Raw genomic sequence first — 16,718 nt, 5'->3', positions numbered from 1 at the left:
TGAAGTGCAGGAATACAGGTATTTTATACATGTAGGAGCGGCAAAGCCTGTAGAAACAGCAAAAACAGAAAGGAGTGTACACTATCCCCTGATTGCAAGCCATTTAAAATTTCCAAGCACACGTCCTGCAATACTGAGTATGCAAATTACACCCTGTTTTGCCCCTGTCAGAAAGCCTTTATAGGGAGCACCATACACAAGGCGAAGAAAAGGGTGTTAGAACATCTATGCGCAATAAAAATGGAGACAGACCGTACCCAGTAGTGTGACATTTTCAAAGTCATCATTGTCAGAACAATAACCTTTTGAGCTTTTGCGTACAAACTGATGTATCCTTCCACTGGCACCAACTCTTTTACTGAATGCAAACATTTTTCGGATAAAACCACTGATCAAGTCCTCAGATGTGTATAATAGCTTCTGCAGCAAGGACTTGTACTGAAACTACTTTCAAATCTTGGGGGCAATTTTTACGTTATCTGTTCGACCCTATGCAGTCTCAGCATTTGAAGTTAACTTGTCGCTAAATCATTTCTTCCAGTTGTCAAGTTCTGAAAAAAAAAGTGCATTTCATGACCTTTTCCAAGCTTGGCTGTTCCCTCTGTTTCTTTCATTATCATAAGCCAACTTACTTTTCAACTTCTCACCTTCCCCAATTTCAGCTTATTTGAAGGAACCTACATTGAGATGAGCAGCTAGAGTTAATATGGAACTTTGACTAGGATAAAGGATTCAAATGACTACTAGATATACTTCGTGACTGTGTTTTTTTTATTAGCCTGAGAAAATCACAGGTGCAGAGACGTACCAAAATCCTCGTTTCCATAGGTGGTACCTTGAAGTAATCAAACTCCTGCTGATGGTGCATGGAATTGGCAATTACAGAGATGAAACCCACTCGGTCGCCAACTTCCAAAAAGTAAAGGTGGCTCCCATTAGAACTGCTGTGTTCAGGAGGTGGATGCCTCCAGTTTTGACACAGAGGGCCTTAGGATGCCAGGCAGCAACCACTGTCTCCTATGGAGGAGAAAGGACCGCTGCAGCCACCCAGAATACATGTTGGCCTGCCCACACAGGCAGAATAGAGCAGCCCTCTATTTGTACAGCTGCAGCTCGAGTCCCCAGCGTGTAGACTTATGCTTGCAGTGGAAGAGCAGCACACCTCAACCCTAACACCTCCATTCGAAAGTGGCTGAGAGAATAGCCAGGTGGGCAGCATTATCTTAACAGCGGGATACATGGGCCTGCCGTTTGACAGCAAATGCTCACGAGTGCTGAAATAGAGCAAGAGCCAGCCGCAGGAAAACCAGGCAGGACTTAGATACCGGAGGCGTAAATAAACAGTGCCCAAACTTGTGACCTTGTAACTTCACCAGTAAATACCATTTTGACAATGTCCTCATGGCATGTGTGAATTAATAGGAACACTTGTGCTTGTTACATACATCGAGGACAGAAGGCTCCAGTTAAATATGGCAGCTGACCAACACAAAAATAAAGGAGCGCGGTGTCCCAGAAATGGGCGCTGTGCTTATCGACATGAGCTCCAATTAAACTTACAGCACGGGCAACTTTGTCCTCTGCGATGTCGCAGCGCCTCAGAGACGCCGTGCGTGTAAACATCTCCTGTCCGGCATGTGTCTGCCTTTGTGTGAAGCCGCAGAGACACCCTGCGTGTGCACATCTCCTGGGCATGTGTCTGCCTTTCGCCGTGCGTGTGCACATCTTTTGTCTGGCATGTGTCTGCCTTTTGTGAAGTCGCAGCGCCGCAGTGAAAGTGAAAGCTGAGATTGAGCGTGTGAAAGTGGGAGCGTGATGGGAGCGCGTGAAAGCTAAGATCGCCAGAAAGGAGACGCTGTGCATGTGCAAAGCGGCTGTCCAGGCAAGTGCACATGTCCTGTCCCCCTTCGCACACCAAACCGACAACAATAGGTCTCGCCAAGGCAAGCAGCGCATGCGCTGCGTCACTAGGCGAGACCTAAAAACTGTTGAACAGCTTTACTCCAAACTTGGTATGAAAGTGAACATTAATCCAAAAAATGTTTTCATTGGTGTGTTCCGTTCAGGACGTTTGAAAATATAAAAAAATATGTGCCAGAGGAGCTTAAATTTTGACATTTTGAATCCCGTCATTCACATTACACTTTTTTGGCATATTCGATTAACCAATAAAGGGGGTTTTTCTTTTTGCTGTTTTGAAAATCATATACGTTGATTTTACTGCTGTGGAACAAAAATCATAACAATGTGGCAGTGAAAGCAGCATGAGAGGGCCTGGCCCAAGTGAATTGCTGGGAGATACTCACAGACGTGTAAACTAATGAAAAAAAAATCGAAATGAAACCGGTTTGTGCACTAAAATGGTGATTTTTATGAAAATCATGATCTTGCTGCCTCCATTGTATGGATAAAAAAAGAAACGCTTTTAGGTAGAGGAATGTGTTTCTCATTAAAGTTACATCCATCATGTTTGCATTTGTATTCATTCATTTTTTTTCCTTTACCGTTGGCAAAGTGGTGTATTTAGTATGGCAGGCGGCGTGAGTTGTGGCATGCTTTGTGTGCAATCGACATTGTTGGTCAAACAATAAATACAAATTTAAATATGAATTGGACCAAAACACAACTTGTTTCACTGCCCTCTTGCTAAATACTGATTTTGGGCAGTTCCACTCTTTTTCTAATTTAATCTTAATTCAAGTATTGCACATAAAGCATCATCTGTAATCCATTTGGTATATTCCAGGTGATCAATTTTCACGATAGAGGCAACCTATTTAGCCTATCAAAGACAGTGAATGTGCCTTACAGTGGTCTGTGTTTTCTAGTACATTTTCCTAATATTTATGTACAAGTCCATTTACACTGTCTCAGACTTTGGCCAGAGGTATTCAACATTACTTCCATTGACTTTTGTATTTAACAAGTTTGTGATTTTACCCTGGATTTACTACTGGGTCATCATTGAAAGTGTATGTAGTACCCTGCTCTTCTACAAGTTGGCGAAATGATCACATTTAAACTATTTTTTCCCTTGATGGGTGGGTGAGGGGTGCAGGCTCCATGAATGCACACTCAGCGGAGGATTAACAGTCTTACCGAGGGTATGTGATATTGCATTTTGAAGTCTTTTGCCTCCTCTTGCAATATTTTTAAAGGTATTGTAATCTTTTGCAGGTTTTAAGAGAACACGGCCAGGATTTTCTTGTTGGAAACCAGTTGAGCTTTGCAGATGTTTATCTGCTTCAAGCTATTTTTGAAGTCGAGGAATTTATGGCCACGGTACTGGCTAACTTTCCCGCCTTACAGGTAATTGTGTAAAACATGTATCTATAATAGTAATTCTGTCATTTTGAATATCGGCTTGATATCAAGGAAAAACAGCTTGCCTTGCCTTTTAGTACTCATTTGTTAGTAGGTCATTTTTTTATGTTTAAACAGGCATTGAAACTGAAGACCTGACAGGAGTGTCCTTACCTCAGGAGCAACATACACAAAGTATTACCTTTTTCCACGTTTTTAAATCACCTTTAAGATTCAGAACTTGACTTTTTATTCACTCTAGTATCATACTGCTGCCATTCATTAACTCTTCAATGTAATTATGTAGCATAATATAGGAGAAATTCTGAGATTTTTCGTCTCAGCAGCATTATACCTCCCTTTAGTTGTTCAAGAAACAAATATCTCTTTATTTTAGGGTGATTAGTCTTGCGTTTCCTAGTATTTCAACTAAACCATTGCATTGGGAATATGGTCTCAAGTCTTTCCGTAGGTTTTCTACCTGATGAAAGTGTGTCCTCCTGTATAAATCACTTCATCTTTTGCTTTGGGTTCTCTTACCTTCCAAATTCGGGAGCACATAGAAACATGCTAACTTTGGCTTTTGAGCACTATCCTAACCACTGGACATTTACAACGTAAAATGAAAAACTGAACAGAATCATAAAGTAATACATGGCACCATCCTGGAAGCCGATGACTATAAAGCTAAAAGGTCTTGAATATCAATGGGGAAAAAACTATAACTGTAAAAATGGAAAATTATAATATCTCCTACATTAATAATTATGAACTGCAAAAATCATTTCCATCTATATTTATTTTTTGCTAATTTTACCTGTATTTATCCATATTTATTTTAGGTTTTTTAATAAAATGAAGCTGAAATGTGTAAATGTCTGCATTTATTTAAAGAGTTAATGTAAACACGTGCCTGAACGGCTGACGGGTTTCAGGGATATGTACACACTCATATGATAAACTACACACTTATAAGAAATCTTGCAGATTTTAGTATCAAGGTTGTGGAAATCTACTGCTGTTTAAGGCTCCTTACTAAAGTTCCTTTCTTTTTTTATCCCTATCCTGTCAATCCGCACAGCTTTTGGCATGGGAGTCATGATTGATAGCATTCAGAATCACTCAAAAACAACCCAATTTCCGTTTTTATCTATATTTAAAAAATAATACAGACAGGAAAATAAATGGTTTTCTGTCTGTATTTAGCTGTAAAAATCTGTAAACACAGAAAACAGGGGGCCTTACTTATAGCGAATAGCTCAAAGCCAAAAAACATAGAAAATACCTAGAGTGGAAGTATGTCGGAAACTATAAGTATCCTGCTGGGGAACAATTTTGATTTTGCTCACTGGGCTACAGAAATAACATTATTGTCCAATGATTAAATAAGAACTTAGATGATGTAAAGTGTCTAAATTGTTGACTTCGGAACCGAAGCATCAGGTTTCTAAAGCTAATTTACCACTTGTCCATGACATAGTGATCTTAGACAGACATTGTTGATTAGTGCCTAATTGCCCTTAACTTGATGAACTTGAAGTGGTTGGAAACAGGCTGAGCTCTAGTATTTGTTTGTAAGAATAGCCTAGCAATTCTATTGAGCTTAGCAGTGCCTAGAAGTGATATGAGTATGAGGTGTTGTGCTATATAACTCTTCACTCACCAAAATTCGCCTTCACCGAACCACAGTCCTCCCTGCCCCACACCAACAGTGCGTTTAGACCCTTACCTGTGAGCAGTCATGCTATATAGGTACCTGATTGATTGAAAGCATGAAACTCCCCTTCATTCACTTTCAATCAAAGCACCAGTTCTTTAAACCAAATGGGCTAAACAATATCTTAAGACCAGCAAAGCTAATTGCAAGGGCCATCTAAATATCTGTCCCATAAAGACGTAGCACACTAAACCACTCCGTACAAAACTTTGAAATGGCTGAATATCGCATGTGACTGGGTGCTGTGTCACAACATGAAACCCGCACAAGATCTGTGCTACCACGGACCTGGATTGTTTCTGTAAAAAATATAAACATAAGGCTTTCGTTGTGTGATCGATAAGCCGATGGAAGTAGCTATGATTCTCCATCTTATAACTAACATACATGTGGTGGTGCACACAATGCCCCCACTTTTACGGCTTATTCCTGTGTTGCTGATTCATTAAAACACATCTTACAAGCGATCGCAGTAACATCGCTGACCTCTAGGTGGTATCTTTAGTTAGTTGCTGAACCGTTTACCCTCATCCCAATTCTGTTTTTAATGCCACATTTCACCCCATTCTAATGAAGGCCCCTCTGGACTCCCTGCGGAGCTGTAAATATCACTTCCTGTTTATTTCAGTCCTGATCAAGCTTAACATGGCTTCAGATGTTATGTTATTTGTAGAGCGCCTGGTTACACTGACCCAGTGTGTCCCCGTGCTAAAGTAACAGCCATAGAACCCAAAAGCTACATCTAAAATAGCCAGATGACATATTAGATTAACCTACAGGAAACAAATAGGTCTTCAGACCTTTGCGAAAGATGGATTCAGATTCCTTCAACCGGAGATTCTGAGGGAGGGTATTCCACAGCTGGGACGCCACATATCGAAACAAGCGGCGACCCATCCTAGATCTCCTAATCTTAGGGATATGCACCATTCCTCTCCCACTTGATCTAAGCAGCCTAGTAGGCGCATAGGGAGTAAGAAGGTTGTGCAAATACACAGGGCCTTTATTCTATAAAATCCGGTGGCTTACACACATGGCCTTGAACTCTCCCTAATGGGAAGCCAGTGCAGGGAGGCAAGCGCTTTCTTTGCAGACGCTCTCCTTGGTAACATAAGAACAAGTCTTGCAGCTGCATTCTGGATACCCTGCAATCTCTGTATGCACTTGTCAGTTGCACCCAAATACAGGAGATTGCAGTAATACAGGCGCGTAGTCACCAGGGCATGCACCATGATCTTTCTAGATGCAATGGGAAGGGTGTCCAGGGTCTTCCATAGACCTCGTAGGATGCCAAAACAGGCGCCGGTCACCCGCCTGGTGTGGTAATTAAAAGACAGCTTATTGTCCACCCATGCGCCAAGGTTTTTTACTTGTTCACGCAGTGTCGGGAGAGAGCCCAACGTCTGAGGCCACCATGCCGATGACCAGACTGACGGAGCCTTCCATATTACCAGTACCTCGGTCATGGTACCATTTAGCTTAAGACATTTACTTGCCATCCACTCAGCCAGTTCTTGCAGGCACGACATGAAGTTAGAGGCAGCATCGGACCGAGCCTGAGTCAGGGAGACCACCAGCTGAGTGTCATCAGCATGGGACAGGGCGTTAATCCCAAACGTATCCGCTATTTTTGCCAGGGGAGCAACATAAAGATTGAACAAGGTCGAACTCAGGGTTGAGCCCTGAGGCACCCCCTGCAACAACTTGATGTTCCTGGATAGTGGGCCCCTTGCATAACTTGAAAGCTACACTCTGTCAGAAAAGACTCCATCCATTTCAGAGCCCCATCAATAACACCACCTCTCTTTCAAGCCTGCAGCAAGGTATGGTGGGCGACCGTGTCAAACGCGGCACTTAGATCTAATAAAATTAGTGCCCCTGTTTGTCCGTCGTCCACGTGCTTCCGAATGATCTCGGTGGAATACAGTAATGCCGACTCGGTGGAGTAGAGGGTGCGAAAGCCAGACTGAAAGGGGTGGAGGAGATTGTTCTTACAAATATGCGCTGTCAGCTGTATGTTCACAATCTTCTCTGCTACCTTAGCAAAATAGGGAAGCAGAGAGATGGGTCGCAAGTTGTCTAATTGCTCCATGTTAATATGGGGCTTCTTTTGCAAAGGAAGCACCACTGCCTCCTTCCATCTGTTAGGAACCACTCAAAAGCTAAAAGACATGCTGATAAGATGTCTAATAAAGGACTCTAATATGTCCAAACTCCCTCTAAGCACCCTTGGGGTCCCTGGATCCCTAGGTGACCCTGATTTGATAGTAACCACTATCTTTTTAAGGGTGTCCGGAGCAGGCACCAAAAATCCATGGAGATATTGTAATATAGGAACATCTGCTTGTTCCCCCTCCCACGCTTGCACGAGCAGAGTTGGGGAAAGAGGAGTAGATCTGTTCTACCTTAGTCGCAAAGTACTCTGCAATCCGATTGCAGGATTTCTCAGATCCCACAACGGGAGGAGCAATAGATGCCAAGGAGGATTTTTTTTTTAAAACCTCAAAGAGTTCCTTAGTAGAATTTTCAGCTGTTTGAATTCTCTCCTTAAATTAGGCTGACTTTGCCTTCTTAATGAGCGAATGGTATGACTTAATACAGCTTTTATATTCCTCTTCCACGAGGACGGAGAAATCTTTCCTCCATCGTCTGTCCAGACGCTTGCTCCCTGTTTTGGCAGTCCTAATTTCTTCCCCCAAACCAGGGGGCAGATTTACGATTTTTTGTGGACACCTTATTAGACCAGGGTGCCGTGCAATCAAGGGCGTCAGTAATGCGCCTCCCTAAGTCTTTGCACGCCTGGTTTACATCTAAACCAGAGGGTGGTCCATCTCTCATAAGGGTCTGGTTAAAAGCCCCCTGAGAGAAGCTAGCCCACTTCCTGCTTTTAAAACCAGTTTTAACTTTCTCCTTTGCTTTGGGGGCCGGGAGCTGTATTGTGAACGGTATCCAAAAGTGGTCTGACCACAGCACCGGACATGGGGACTCAACCACCAGAGCATCCCAGTTGGTAAAGATGGGATCGAGTAAATGTCCCTGCTTATGTGTAGGGGATTCCGACTGTAGTGATAATTGAAATGTCGCTAATTCCTGAAGCAACTCTTGTGCTCCGAGGCAGAGTGCATCATCAAGGTGCAGATTCAAGTCTCCCAGCACCAGTAGTTTGTCGTACCTTAGAGCCGGTTGCACCTGATAGTCAATTAAGCTAAGAGAAAACCTGGTGTGGGGGCCCCGGAGGTCAGTAGACCAGTAGACCTTTAATAACGTAGTTAGTAGCCGTTCTGAGCGTAAATAGTCCTACTTCACTGTGCTCAATAGCAGCTGGCTCGAGGGACAATTGAATAAAATGTTTATAGATAATAGCGATGCCCCCTCTTCTACTCGATAGTCTGTCCAATCTCATAATCCCATATCCTTCAGTAAGGGCCTCCAATATATCTGGTGCAGATTCCACATCTAACCATGTCTCAGTGACACATAGGACATCTATTTGTCCTTCCATCAGTTGGTCATGTAGCTCAATTTTATACTTCCTCATAGACCTACAATTAATTAGAGAAAGAGCGAGCCGAGTACCTACTTTCCTGTTCTCCGTAAACACCTTTGCTTCGAATGAACAGTGTTCACATTGCCAACAGTTGCTATCTAATATTATGCTATGCTTGCACTGCGCTTTTGTTGTTTGATCCTACACTACGTCCGGCAGCCTTAAACAAGCAAAGGGCCCTCCAAGAAGTGAGACCAAAGCATCACAGCCATGACCCCAAAAAGGAAGGGAAGGAAGGGTGCTGGTGTAGGTGTTTACATCAGTCTCTGTGACACCGGACCCGCTCTCCGAAACTGGAGAGCCTAGAGTACAGCCACTGGCCCGGAAGTGAATCTTAGCCTTTGCCTGGTGACACGCAGTGAGGGAGGTCATTGGAGATGGGAGGATTCTGACTACGTCTTTGGGGGTTAAGTGATGTAAACGGCAAGCTCCATCGTTGTTCATTGGCCGTTAGTGTCACAACAGTGACCCGTACATGGCAACAACCAATTTATTTTGAAATAATGGCTAACCGGTTTAGAAGACTTCTCGACCGGTCTGACTTGTCCCCAATCTAGCATTCACTGGAAGCTGCTGCAGTGTAAATAAAGCCTGCAGCGAAGGGGCTGGTATGCAGGAATGCTGTGGAAGGTGGCCCAAGTCTGATGAAATGCACCAAGCTCAGAGTCCATCTTTTGGTTCAGGAGTGACCTGAGCTCCAGCCTGGCCAGACGCAGACAGACCTGTTTGAAGTAATGTTGATGGGTCATAGCAGAAACCACACCATGTCTGGCTTCAGAACAGCCATTATCTTCCGCACCCCTTTGCAGTGAATATGAGACCGGTTGATTATCTGGGGGCGGATTGCTGTACCGTGGAGAGTGAATCCAAACCGTGATGAGTGGGAAGAGCCAACTCAGAACTAAAATGAACCTCTTGTAGGCAGCATTCTATGCACGAATGAGACTGAATGGGCACTGCAAAATAGTGATAAGCAAGCTTATATAGGGTGGTCATCGCACCAGGTTACTCCCCATAGCATGTCTACAAATGAGCTTAATAAATACTGTGCCATCCAGGAATACCAAGGGCCCAGCAGAGCTGACGTACAGCCAGCCAGAAACACAGCAAATGCACACCGAGTGAAAGAGCTTCACCTCTTGTAGAGTCCCTCTGTGACACGGATAACCCAGTCTTGGAAAAATGTGCTTAGACGAAACACGTGTCGGCTGTATCTCTCTTCTATGAAGCCTTCAACTGGATCTATGTCTGGTTAAACAACTGGTATTTGGTAACTGTATTTTAATAAGTCTCCCATTACATCTGGTTGCAGTATTATATTACTGGTGCTGTTTAAAAAAGAATTCTACTGTATATACTGCTCCATCAGCTATGAGCACTGAGTTTATTTGAAAACACGGTTTTTGGGGGGACTAGAATAAAAACAAAACACATACTGCGTGTGGACGATTGATGAATTTCTAATACCACCACTCTGGATTCAAATTTTGAACTCTGTGTGCTCCAGGCCATCCTATAATTACGCTGAACGTGGCACCCGACCACCCTCTTTTTCGCACCCTGTAGGTAGAAAAGGTGCGGCCTGACATAGCTTCCATTTACATACGTTTTCTTTTCTATTACGTTTTGGGTTCCTGTCCGTACTGTCTTACATTGGTCTGGATGTGAGGTTTACGTAACCCACAATTATTCTGCTAAATTGGCAATGTTTAAATTTGTCTAAACATATTTAAACATTGCAGTTAAGCTATGTTACCTATTTTTTAAAACATACTCCCAGTCAGGATTTAAATGATAAAAGTTGTTGGTGATGGCCCAATACAAGGTAGCTTACTGCAGCTCGTGTTTTAACACTTCAAACAAAGCATGATGTTTCTTGGCCAAAGACTGGCGCCCCCTAAGATCACTTAAGCCCCTCCCAGGAGGCCCGCCCCCCAGTTTGAAGACCTCTAGTATAAGTGCTCTTTTAGCAAGGGTAGTCTGAGGTGATGTCACGCCTCCTCAGCTCTGGGAAGCGGACTGGCAGGCAGTGCCGCCGCACGGGGCATCAAGCTCCACAGTGGCATTTGTCAGATCTCCGGGTGCCTTTTTAAATTGTCAGTGATGAGAGCGCAAGAACTCGGTCCTTATTCTGTGCAACATTTCTCAGTGACTCACTGGATTATGCTGCACAGGGGAAAAAAAAGACACCTCATTTTGTTACAGTACATTTTGCTTTGCCCTTCATGCTTAAGCAGTTTACTGAGTTGTGAGCAGTGGTCGAAGTGCATAAATAAAAATGTGGGAACTGTGTTCCGGATAAGAATGCTGGTGGGGCCAGTTAGTGTGTGGACAGGTTCAGACATACTGCTAAAAAGAACAAAATATTCTGTAAAAACTTTCTTGGCCTTTCACCAGCAGGTAAATGCATATAACGTGTAATGCACACACCTTTGAAAGAAAAATAAATGCAAGTTAATCTTATCTGTGGGGAATGCATTGTTCTGCTAGTTAAGCTCAGTTGGTTAATTTGATCACTTCAGATGGCCGTGTATGTAGCATGAGGGTCATTAAGTCATATCCTGGTAGGGGCTGTGGTGAATAGTGGGTTGTATTTATAGTGCTAGGAGGGCCCAGATTACGACACAGAAAGCACTGTGAATATGTATAGCATTAGTAAAAGAATGCATAACACAACGTATAAGATAAGCTTCGTGCAGTATAAGATATGCTGCTGCACTGATGAGGACCAGGCGCGCAACACCCATTGGACTCACCGGGCTTCAACCCCCCCCCCCCCCCCCCCCCCCACACCCTCCGAAATTTGGCTCTCTGATGAGGACCATGGCCCTGGTTGTTTGAGACACTCCGTGTGAAATGCTTTGATTTACACACTTGTACAATTCATTGTCTCTATATAATAAGTGTGTGTGTGTGATGGTTAGCGTTTTCACACCCTTCACTGAGATGAGTAGCCCCATAAACGTGAGAGAGGGGCTAGGAAGAGATGCTGGGAACAATTGGAGGGTGGGAGTGAGAGAATTTACAGAGAAAAGGCCATGGAGGGGTGCCAACAAAGATTGTTGCAGCATATTCCACCAATGCTAAAGCTGGCTATACTCACACAAAGCATGTGTTGACCACGCTACACCTACAGACTCGCACAACATACACTTTAGATGTTAGCTTAGGATCCAGGTAAGCACACAGAATCGAAACTTTCAACAAGCGGGTCATTAGGCGGCCACTCCAGTGAAAGTATAGGGAACTGGCTCTCTATATAGTGTACTAAAACAAAGTCCCACATTGGTTCACAGAGGCAAAAGTAGATAATGCTAACGCTTTATTTGTGGGAGTGTGGACAAGCAGTTAGGCTTGTCAGAGGGTAGTGTTAAGCATTTGTTGTACTCACAGAGGCAATAAATGAGACACACACTCGAGAATAAATCTGAGACCAATTTTCAAAAATATCGACTTTTATATATTGTTCTACAGTAAGTATTTTAAGTTATTAATTTTTAGAGATCACAAAATCAATCACATTTGTGCGCAATAACGCACCATTGAAATCAATGGGGATAAAGACAAACCTACATGTAAAATCGGACAGTCTACTTTAAAGGTTTACCTCTTGGATTTCGGTATTTAGCAGGGCCAGGTTCAATGTTCCACCAGCGCATTCTTGGGAGCGTCTTGGATTCGGCCGGGAGCAGGGTGCTGAGGTTGTTGATAGCTGGTGTGCTACCGGAGACGGGCCACTTGAAAACACACTCCACAAAGGGATTTACAGGTAAGTCTGAGGGGGCCCGCTCGAAGAAGCAGGTTGCAAGGACCTGAGGACTACGGGAGCACACTGGATCGTCATTACAGGCCCGGGTGCAGAGCAAATAAGTCAGCTGGGCATTGTCTGTCAAGATATCCTCACAGTCAGGAGCAGGCAACAGGGAGAGGTGATTTCGGGACAGCTGGGCCACTCACGATGTGGGTCTCAGAGGTCTCGACGTCTCAACGAGTGCTTGCTTCATCAGAAGTTGTAGTCTGGAGGGTACTCTGTCTTTGTGCAGGTTGCAGGAGGTCCAGTACCCTGGGTATTGGTGCGGCACAGCTCCAGTAGGTCTTGGTGTCCCCAAACTTGGTGGGGACACATGTGATCCTTCGGAACTGGTGTACCACTTTTGGTCCGGGTGCTGGGTCAGTCACCAGGGAGCAGCAAGTTGGTAAGTCTGGAGTCAGCGGTTTGGTGCTTGCAGTCGCAGGGCAGCAGAGCCTCTACTCCAAGAGAGGTTCTTTGGCAATTTGTCATAGACTGGAGGTGCTCCGGAGTTCTTGGAGACTTCACAGTGGCAAGGTGAGGCAGCCCACCACAACTGTAGAGTCCTTCAGGCAGCAGGCAGGGTTTGTGCCAATTCCCTGCAGCATGGTTTCAGTTCTCAGGCAACAGCTCATCTTAGTTTGTTTCTATTTTGTGTCAGTCAAATCTAAAATTTTAGGTCCAGGGACTCCACCTAAATACTAAATTTAGGGGCGTTGAAGGGGAGACAGGTAGTAGCCAATAGGCTACCTACCTTTAGGGTGCATACACCCTCTAAGTGACTACTTCCAGTGAAAAAGGGGCACTACACTAGCCCTGAAAGGGTATTTTACCACCATCTCAAGATGGTGGATTTTCAAAAGTAGCTTCTACATGGCCTGCCACTCATTAGGGGTGGTGCTGGCTGAATGCGGACACTCCTCCTCATCTATTTAATTTTTTCGCCTGTCCTCCCGCCAAATGTGGAGCAGGACATCCCCCACTATCTTGGGAAGCCTGGGTGCACTTCAAAGGTGGGACAGCCCTTGAAGGTTCCCACTCTGGAAGACCATTCCATTCTAGGGGAGGTGTGAAGCATCTCCCCCCAGAGCAGGCTTTGTTTCAGGCCTCTGAGAGCATGGGGTCTCACCCCATGTGGTCAGAAACATGTCTGGTGGTGGCAGGCTGGCTAGGACTAGTCAGAGACTCTTCGGTTTTCTCTGCACCAAGAGATGCGGCCTGCAATTGCAGTTTGCGCAGTCTTGGTGAAGGGTCTTTGGGGTGGTGCAATTGGTGCTGCAGCTCCAGTGGACACTCTTCAGTTCCCAGGGCCTAGTTACCAGGGGTACCATTTACTAGGGACTTACAGGGGTGGCTGAAGCTGGGCCAGTCGTAGTACAGTTTTGGGAAAGAGATCTGGCACAGAGAATCTGCTTAGCAGGGACCCAGTGCACTTATAGTTCGAAATCCCATTAGGCATCAAGCAAAAAGTGGGGGTTAACCATGTCAAAGGAGGCACTTTCCTACACTCATATAAAAAGGTCTAGCCACAACAATCGACTGACAAAACATGTTACTCTGCTGCCACCACTTAATTTACTAAACCCAAGACAGGGTCAGTAGTCCACTGTTTGTTCAATAAATAATGTACGCTTGGTTCACACTTTCAGGTCACAGGATGGTTTCAGGATCTGACTACCGTCAAGGGACGAGCCTCTACACATAAATGAACGAATAACTTTTTTTTTTTTGTGTAGCACACTGCTACTCAACGAGTGTCCCAGCACTAAGGCAAAAGACCGGAAGGGGAGCATGGCTTTTAAATTGAACAGAAACGCTTTAGCGATTTTTGAAAAGTAGCCTCATTTGGCAGGGCTCTAAGTTGAAGAGGAAGTTCATTCAAAATCTTGGCAACAGGTACCACGAAGGAGGCACCCCCTCGCTATCTTCTACAGTGAGGGACAGCTATCATTCATGCATTCTTTGAGAGCAGGGAAGTATTCGAGAATACTCCCGTTAGGATATTTGGGCCCTGTATTGTGGAAGGCTCGGTGTGCGATCGTTAAGGGCTTAAATGTCGCTCCCTTGCAGACTGGAAACTAGTGCATTTTGTTATGTTATGTTAATATTATTTATACAGCGCGCAGCTGCCCCTGCAAAGGGGCGTCCTGGCGCTTGAACAAGTACCAAACATAACACGCGAAAGAAAGGGAACAGACGACTAAGCAAGTACAGAAAACAGGAAAGTTTTGATAGCGCGCCTGAAGACGAACAGATTGTTCAGAGCTCGAATGTGCACCGGGAGAGAATTCCATAACCCAGCGGCAAGCACTCGGTAAGAGCGGCCACCCATCCTGCTGAGTTTAAACCGGGGGCAGACCGCGAGATGAAGGGCCTCCGATCTCAAAGACCTCGAAGGAACATAGGGGGTGAGCAAGTTAGCCAATGCAGGCGGCGAGGAGTGCTTCAAAATTTTAAAGGCCAAACGGAGCGCCTTAAACTTAATTCTTTGCCTAACCGGCAGCCAATAAAGGGCAGAAATGGTGCTGGAGACCGAGCAATGCCTAGGGAGACCAACAATGGCCCACGCCGCAGCGTTCTGTACCCTTTGTAGCCTAGATGCCTCAGCCTGGTTTACCCCCAGCATCAGTGCGCTGCCGTAGTCTAGCCGAGACAGGGCTGAGGCTTGGACCACGAGCTGCCGGGTGGGGGGGTCAAAAAATTTGAGGATTGGCCTTAATCCTCGCAGGATTCCGTAGCAGATGGCAGCAACCTTCTTCGTGTGACCCGTGAAGGTAAGAGCCGGATCCAACCATACCCCTAAGTTCTTTACTTCAGAAGTAGGGACGGGGGTGACGCCCAATTCTGGAGGCCACCACTGATCTCCCCAAAGCTCCGCATGTTTCCCCAAAACCATAACTTCGTTTTTTTTGGCATTTAGTTGTAAACAATTGGTTTTTAACCAATTTGCCACTGCCACAAGTCCTGCTCGGAATCTGGGGGCATCCACTTCAGGGTCTCCACTCAGTGTCACCGCCATCTGCGTGTCGTCAGCATATGAGGTCATCGTCAAACCCCACTGTTTGACGATCACAGCTAGCGGTTTCACGTAGAGGTTGAACAAAGTTGGACTTAACGAGGAGCCCTGTGGGACCCCCAGGTTCAATGGATGGAAGGTGGACTGACAGGGTGGTATAGCCACCTTAAAGAAACGATCAGTGAGGAACTAGCGGAACCACTGCTACTCCAGCTTCCTCTTTGTCCCCAAAAGTTGAACTCAGAGGAACGTTTAGCCAGTTTAAAGACAAGGTGTATTGCCTTGTTCTGTAACACTTAGAGTCAGTGTATTAGATAATCTGGTATTCCCAGAAAGAGGACATTAACGAAGTCCAATCTGGAAAGAATCGACTCCCTGACTATTGCTATCTGTGCGTCCCTTGAAGGAAGTCCAGGAATTTCTTTAACATTCTTAAAATCCAGAAACCGGATTTCACCACTGTGGCTATCTGGGGTTTGAAGGAGAGCTGGACATGAAACAGAACTCACAGGTTCCTCGCTGGGAGTGGGTGGCTGAATACCGCTGCTTCACCAAGTGCCCGTTGAGCCCGGGTGTTGGTTGGGGCCAAACAACAAGATGTGTGTCTTTTCTGGATTACACTGTAAGCAAATAATTGTGACCCATCACAGTTTCCACACAAGATGTAAACGTTTGCTTAGCTGAGGCTGACTCGCCCTCACAAGAGAGCAGTCGCCGTGTATCGTCCACATACAAAACAATTTTGATGCCAAATGACTCTACCAATTAGGCCAGGGGAGCCATATGATTGTTAAAAAGAGTGGGGTTCAATGCAGAGCCGTGTGGCACCCCACATTTTAATGTTTAATATCTAAGTAGAAGGGCATTATCCACACCGTTTTTTCTCTATGATCTAGGAAAGAGCCAAGCCATCTCATAGATGCTAAAGAACGATAACTGGATTTAAGCTAGCCTGGCTGTTGAGGGGTGTTACCCCGAAACCGTCCCAGGATGCATGGTTCCGGTCCCGGGAGGACCTGGCCTGGCAGTTTTGGGCTGGACTGTTCCTATGAGTCACAGGGTCAAGACTGATTTGCATATGGCTGGTTCCAAACTGTGGTTGTGAAGTCAGCTAAAGAATGATGATGAATTCAACCCAGATCTGTGACTGGGGGGCGAGTGTCTGAAAAGTTTCAGCACTCCGTTCATCATCCATCATCTGCTTGTGTTTGACTATATAGGCTCTCTCATTTCTGGAAAGGAACAGCATTTGTGTGGAACTCCGGGCACCACTTGCTGTGCTGAGGTACTGCAAAAACTTTTCCTGATCCAATCTGACACCTTGGGAATATTCAAAAAGTGAGGA

At 45.0% G+C, this 16,718-nt stretch overlaps 1 protein-coding gene across 2 annotated transcripts in view; it reads left to right on the top strand.

Annotated features, from left to right (window-relative positions):
- Nucleotides 1–16,718, top strand: part of LOC147707395 (glutathione S-transferase-like) — a 294,115-nt gene that overhangs the window by 263,491 nt on the left and 13,906 nt on the right. For both annotated transcript variants that reach the window (XM_086926422.1, XM_086926423.1), the window contains exon 6: nt 3,178–3,309. In XM_086926422.1, the coding sequence (XP_086782548.1) occupies nt 3,178–3,309 (132 nt within the window). The remainder of the gene's footprint in view (nt 1–3,177; nt 3,310–16,718) is intronic.

Source organism: Lissotriton vulgaris, chromosome 6, assembly GCF_964263255.1.
Source record: "Lissotriton vulgaris chromosome 6, aLisVul1.2, whole genome shotgun sequence".
NCBI lineage: Eukaryota > Metazoa > Chordata > Amphibia > Caudata > Salamandridae > Lissotriton > Lissotriton vulgaris.
The sequence above is the reverse complement of the archived record's forward strand: the minus strand, read 5'-3'. Positions and strand labels throughout refer to the sequence as shown.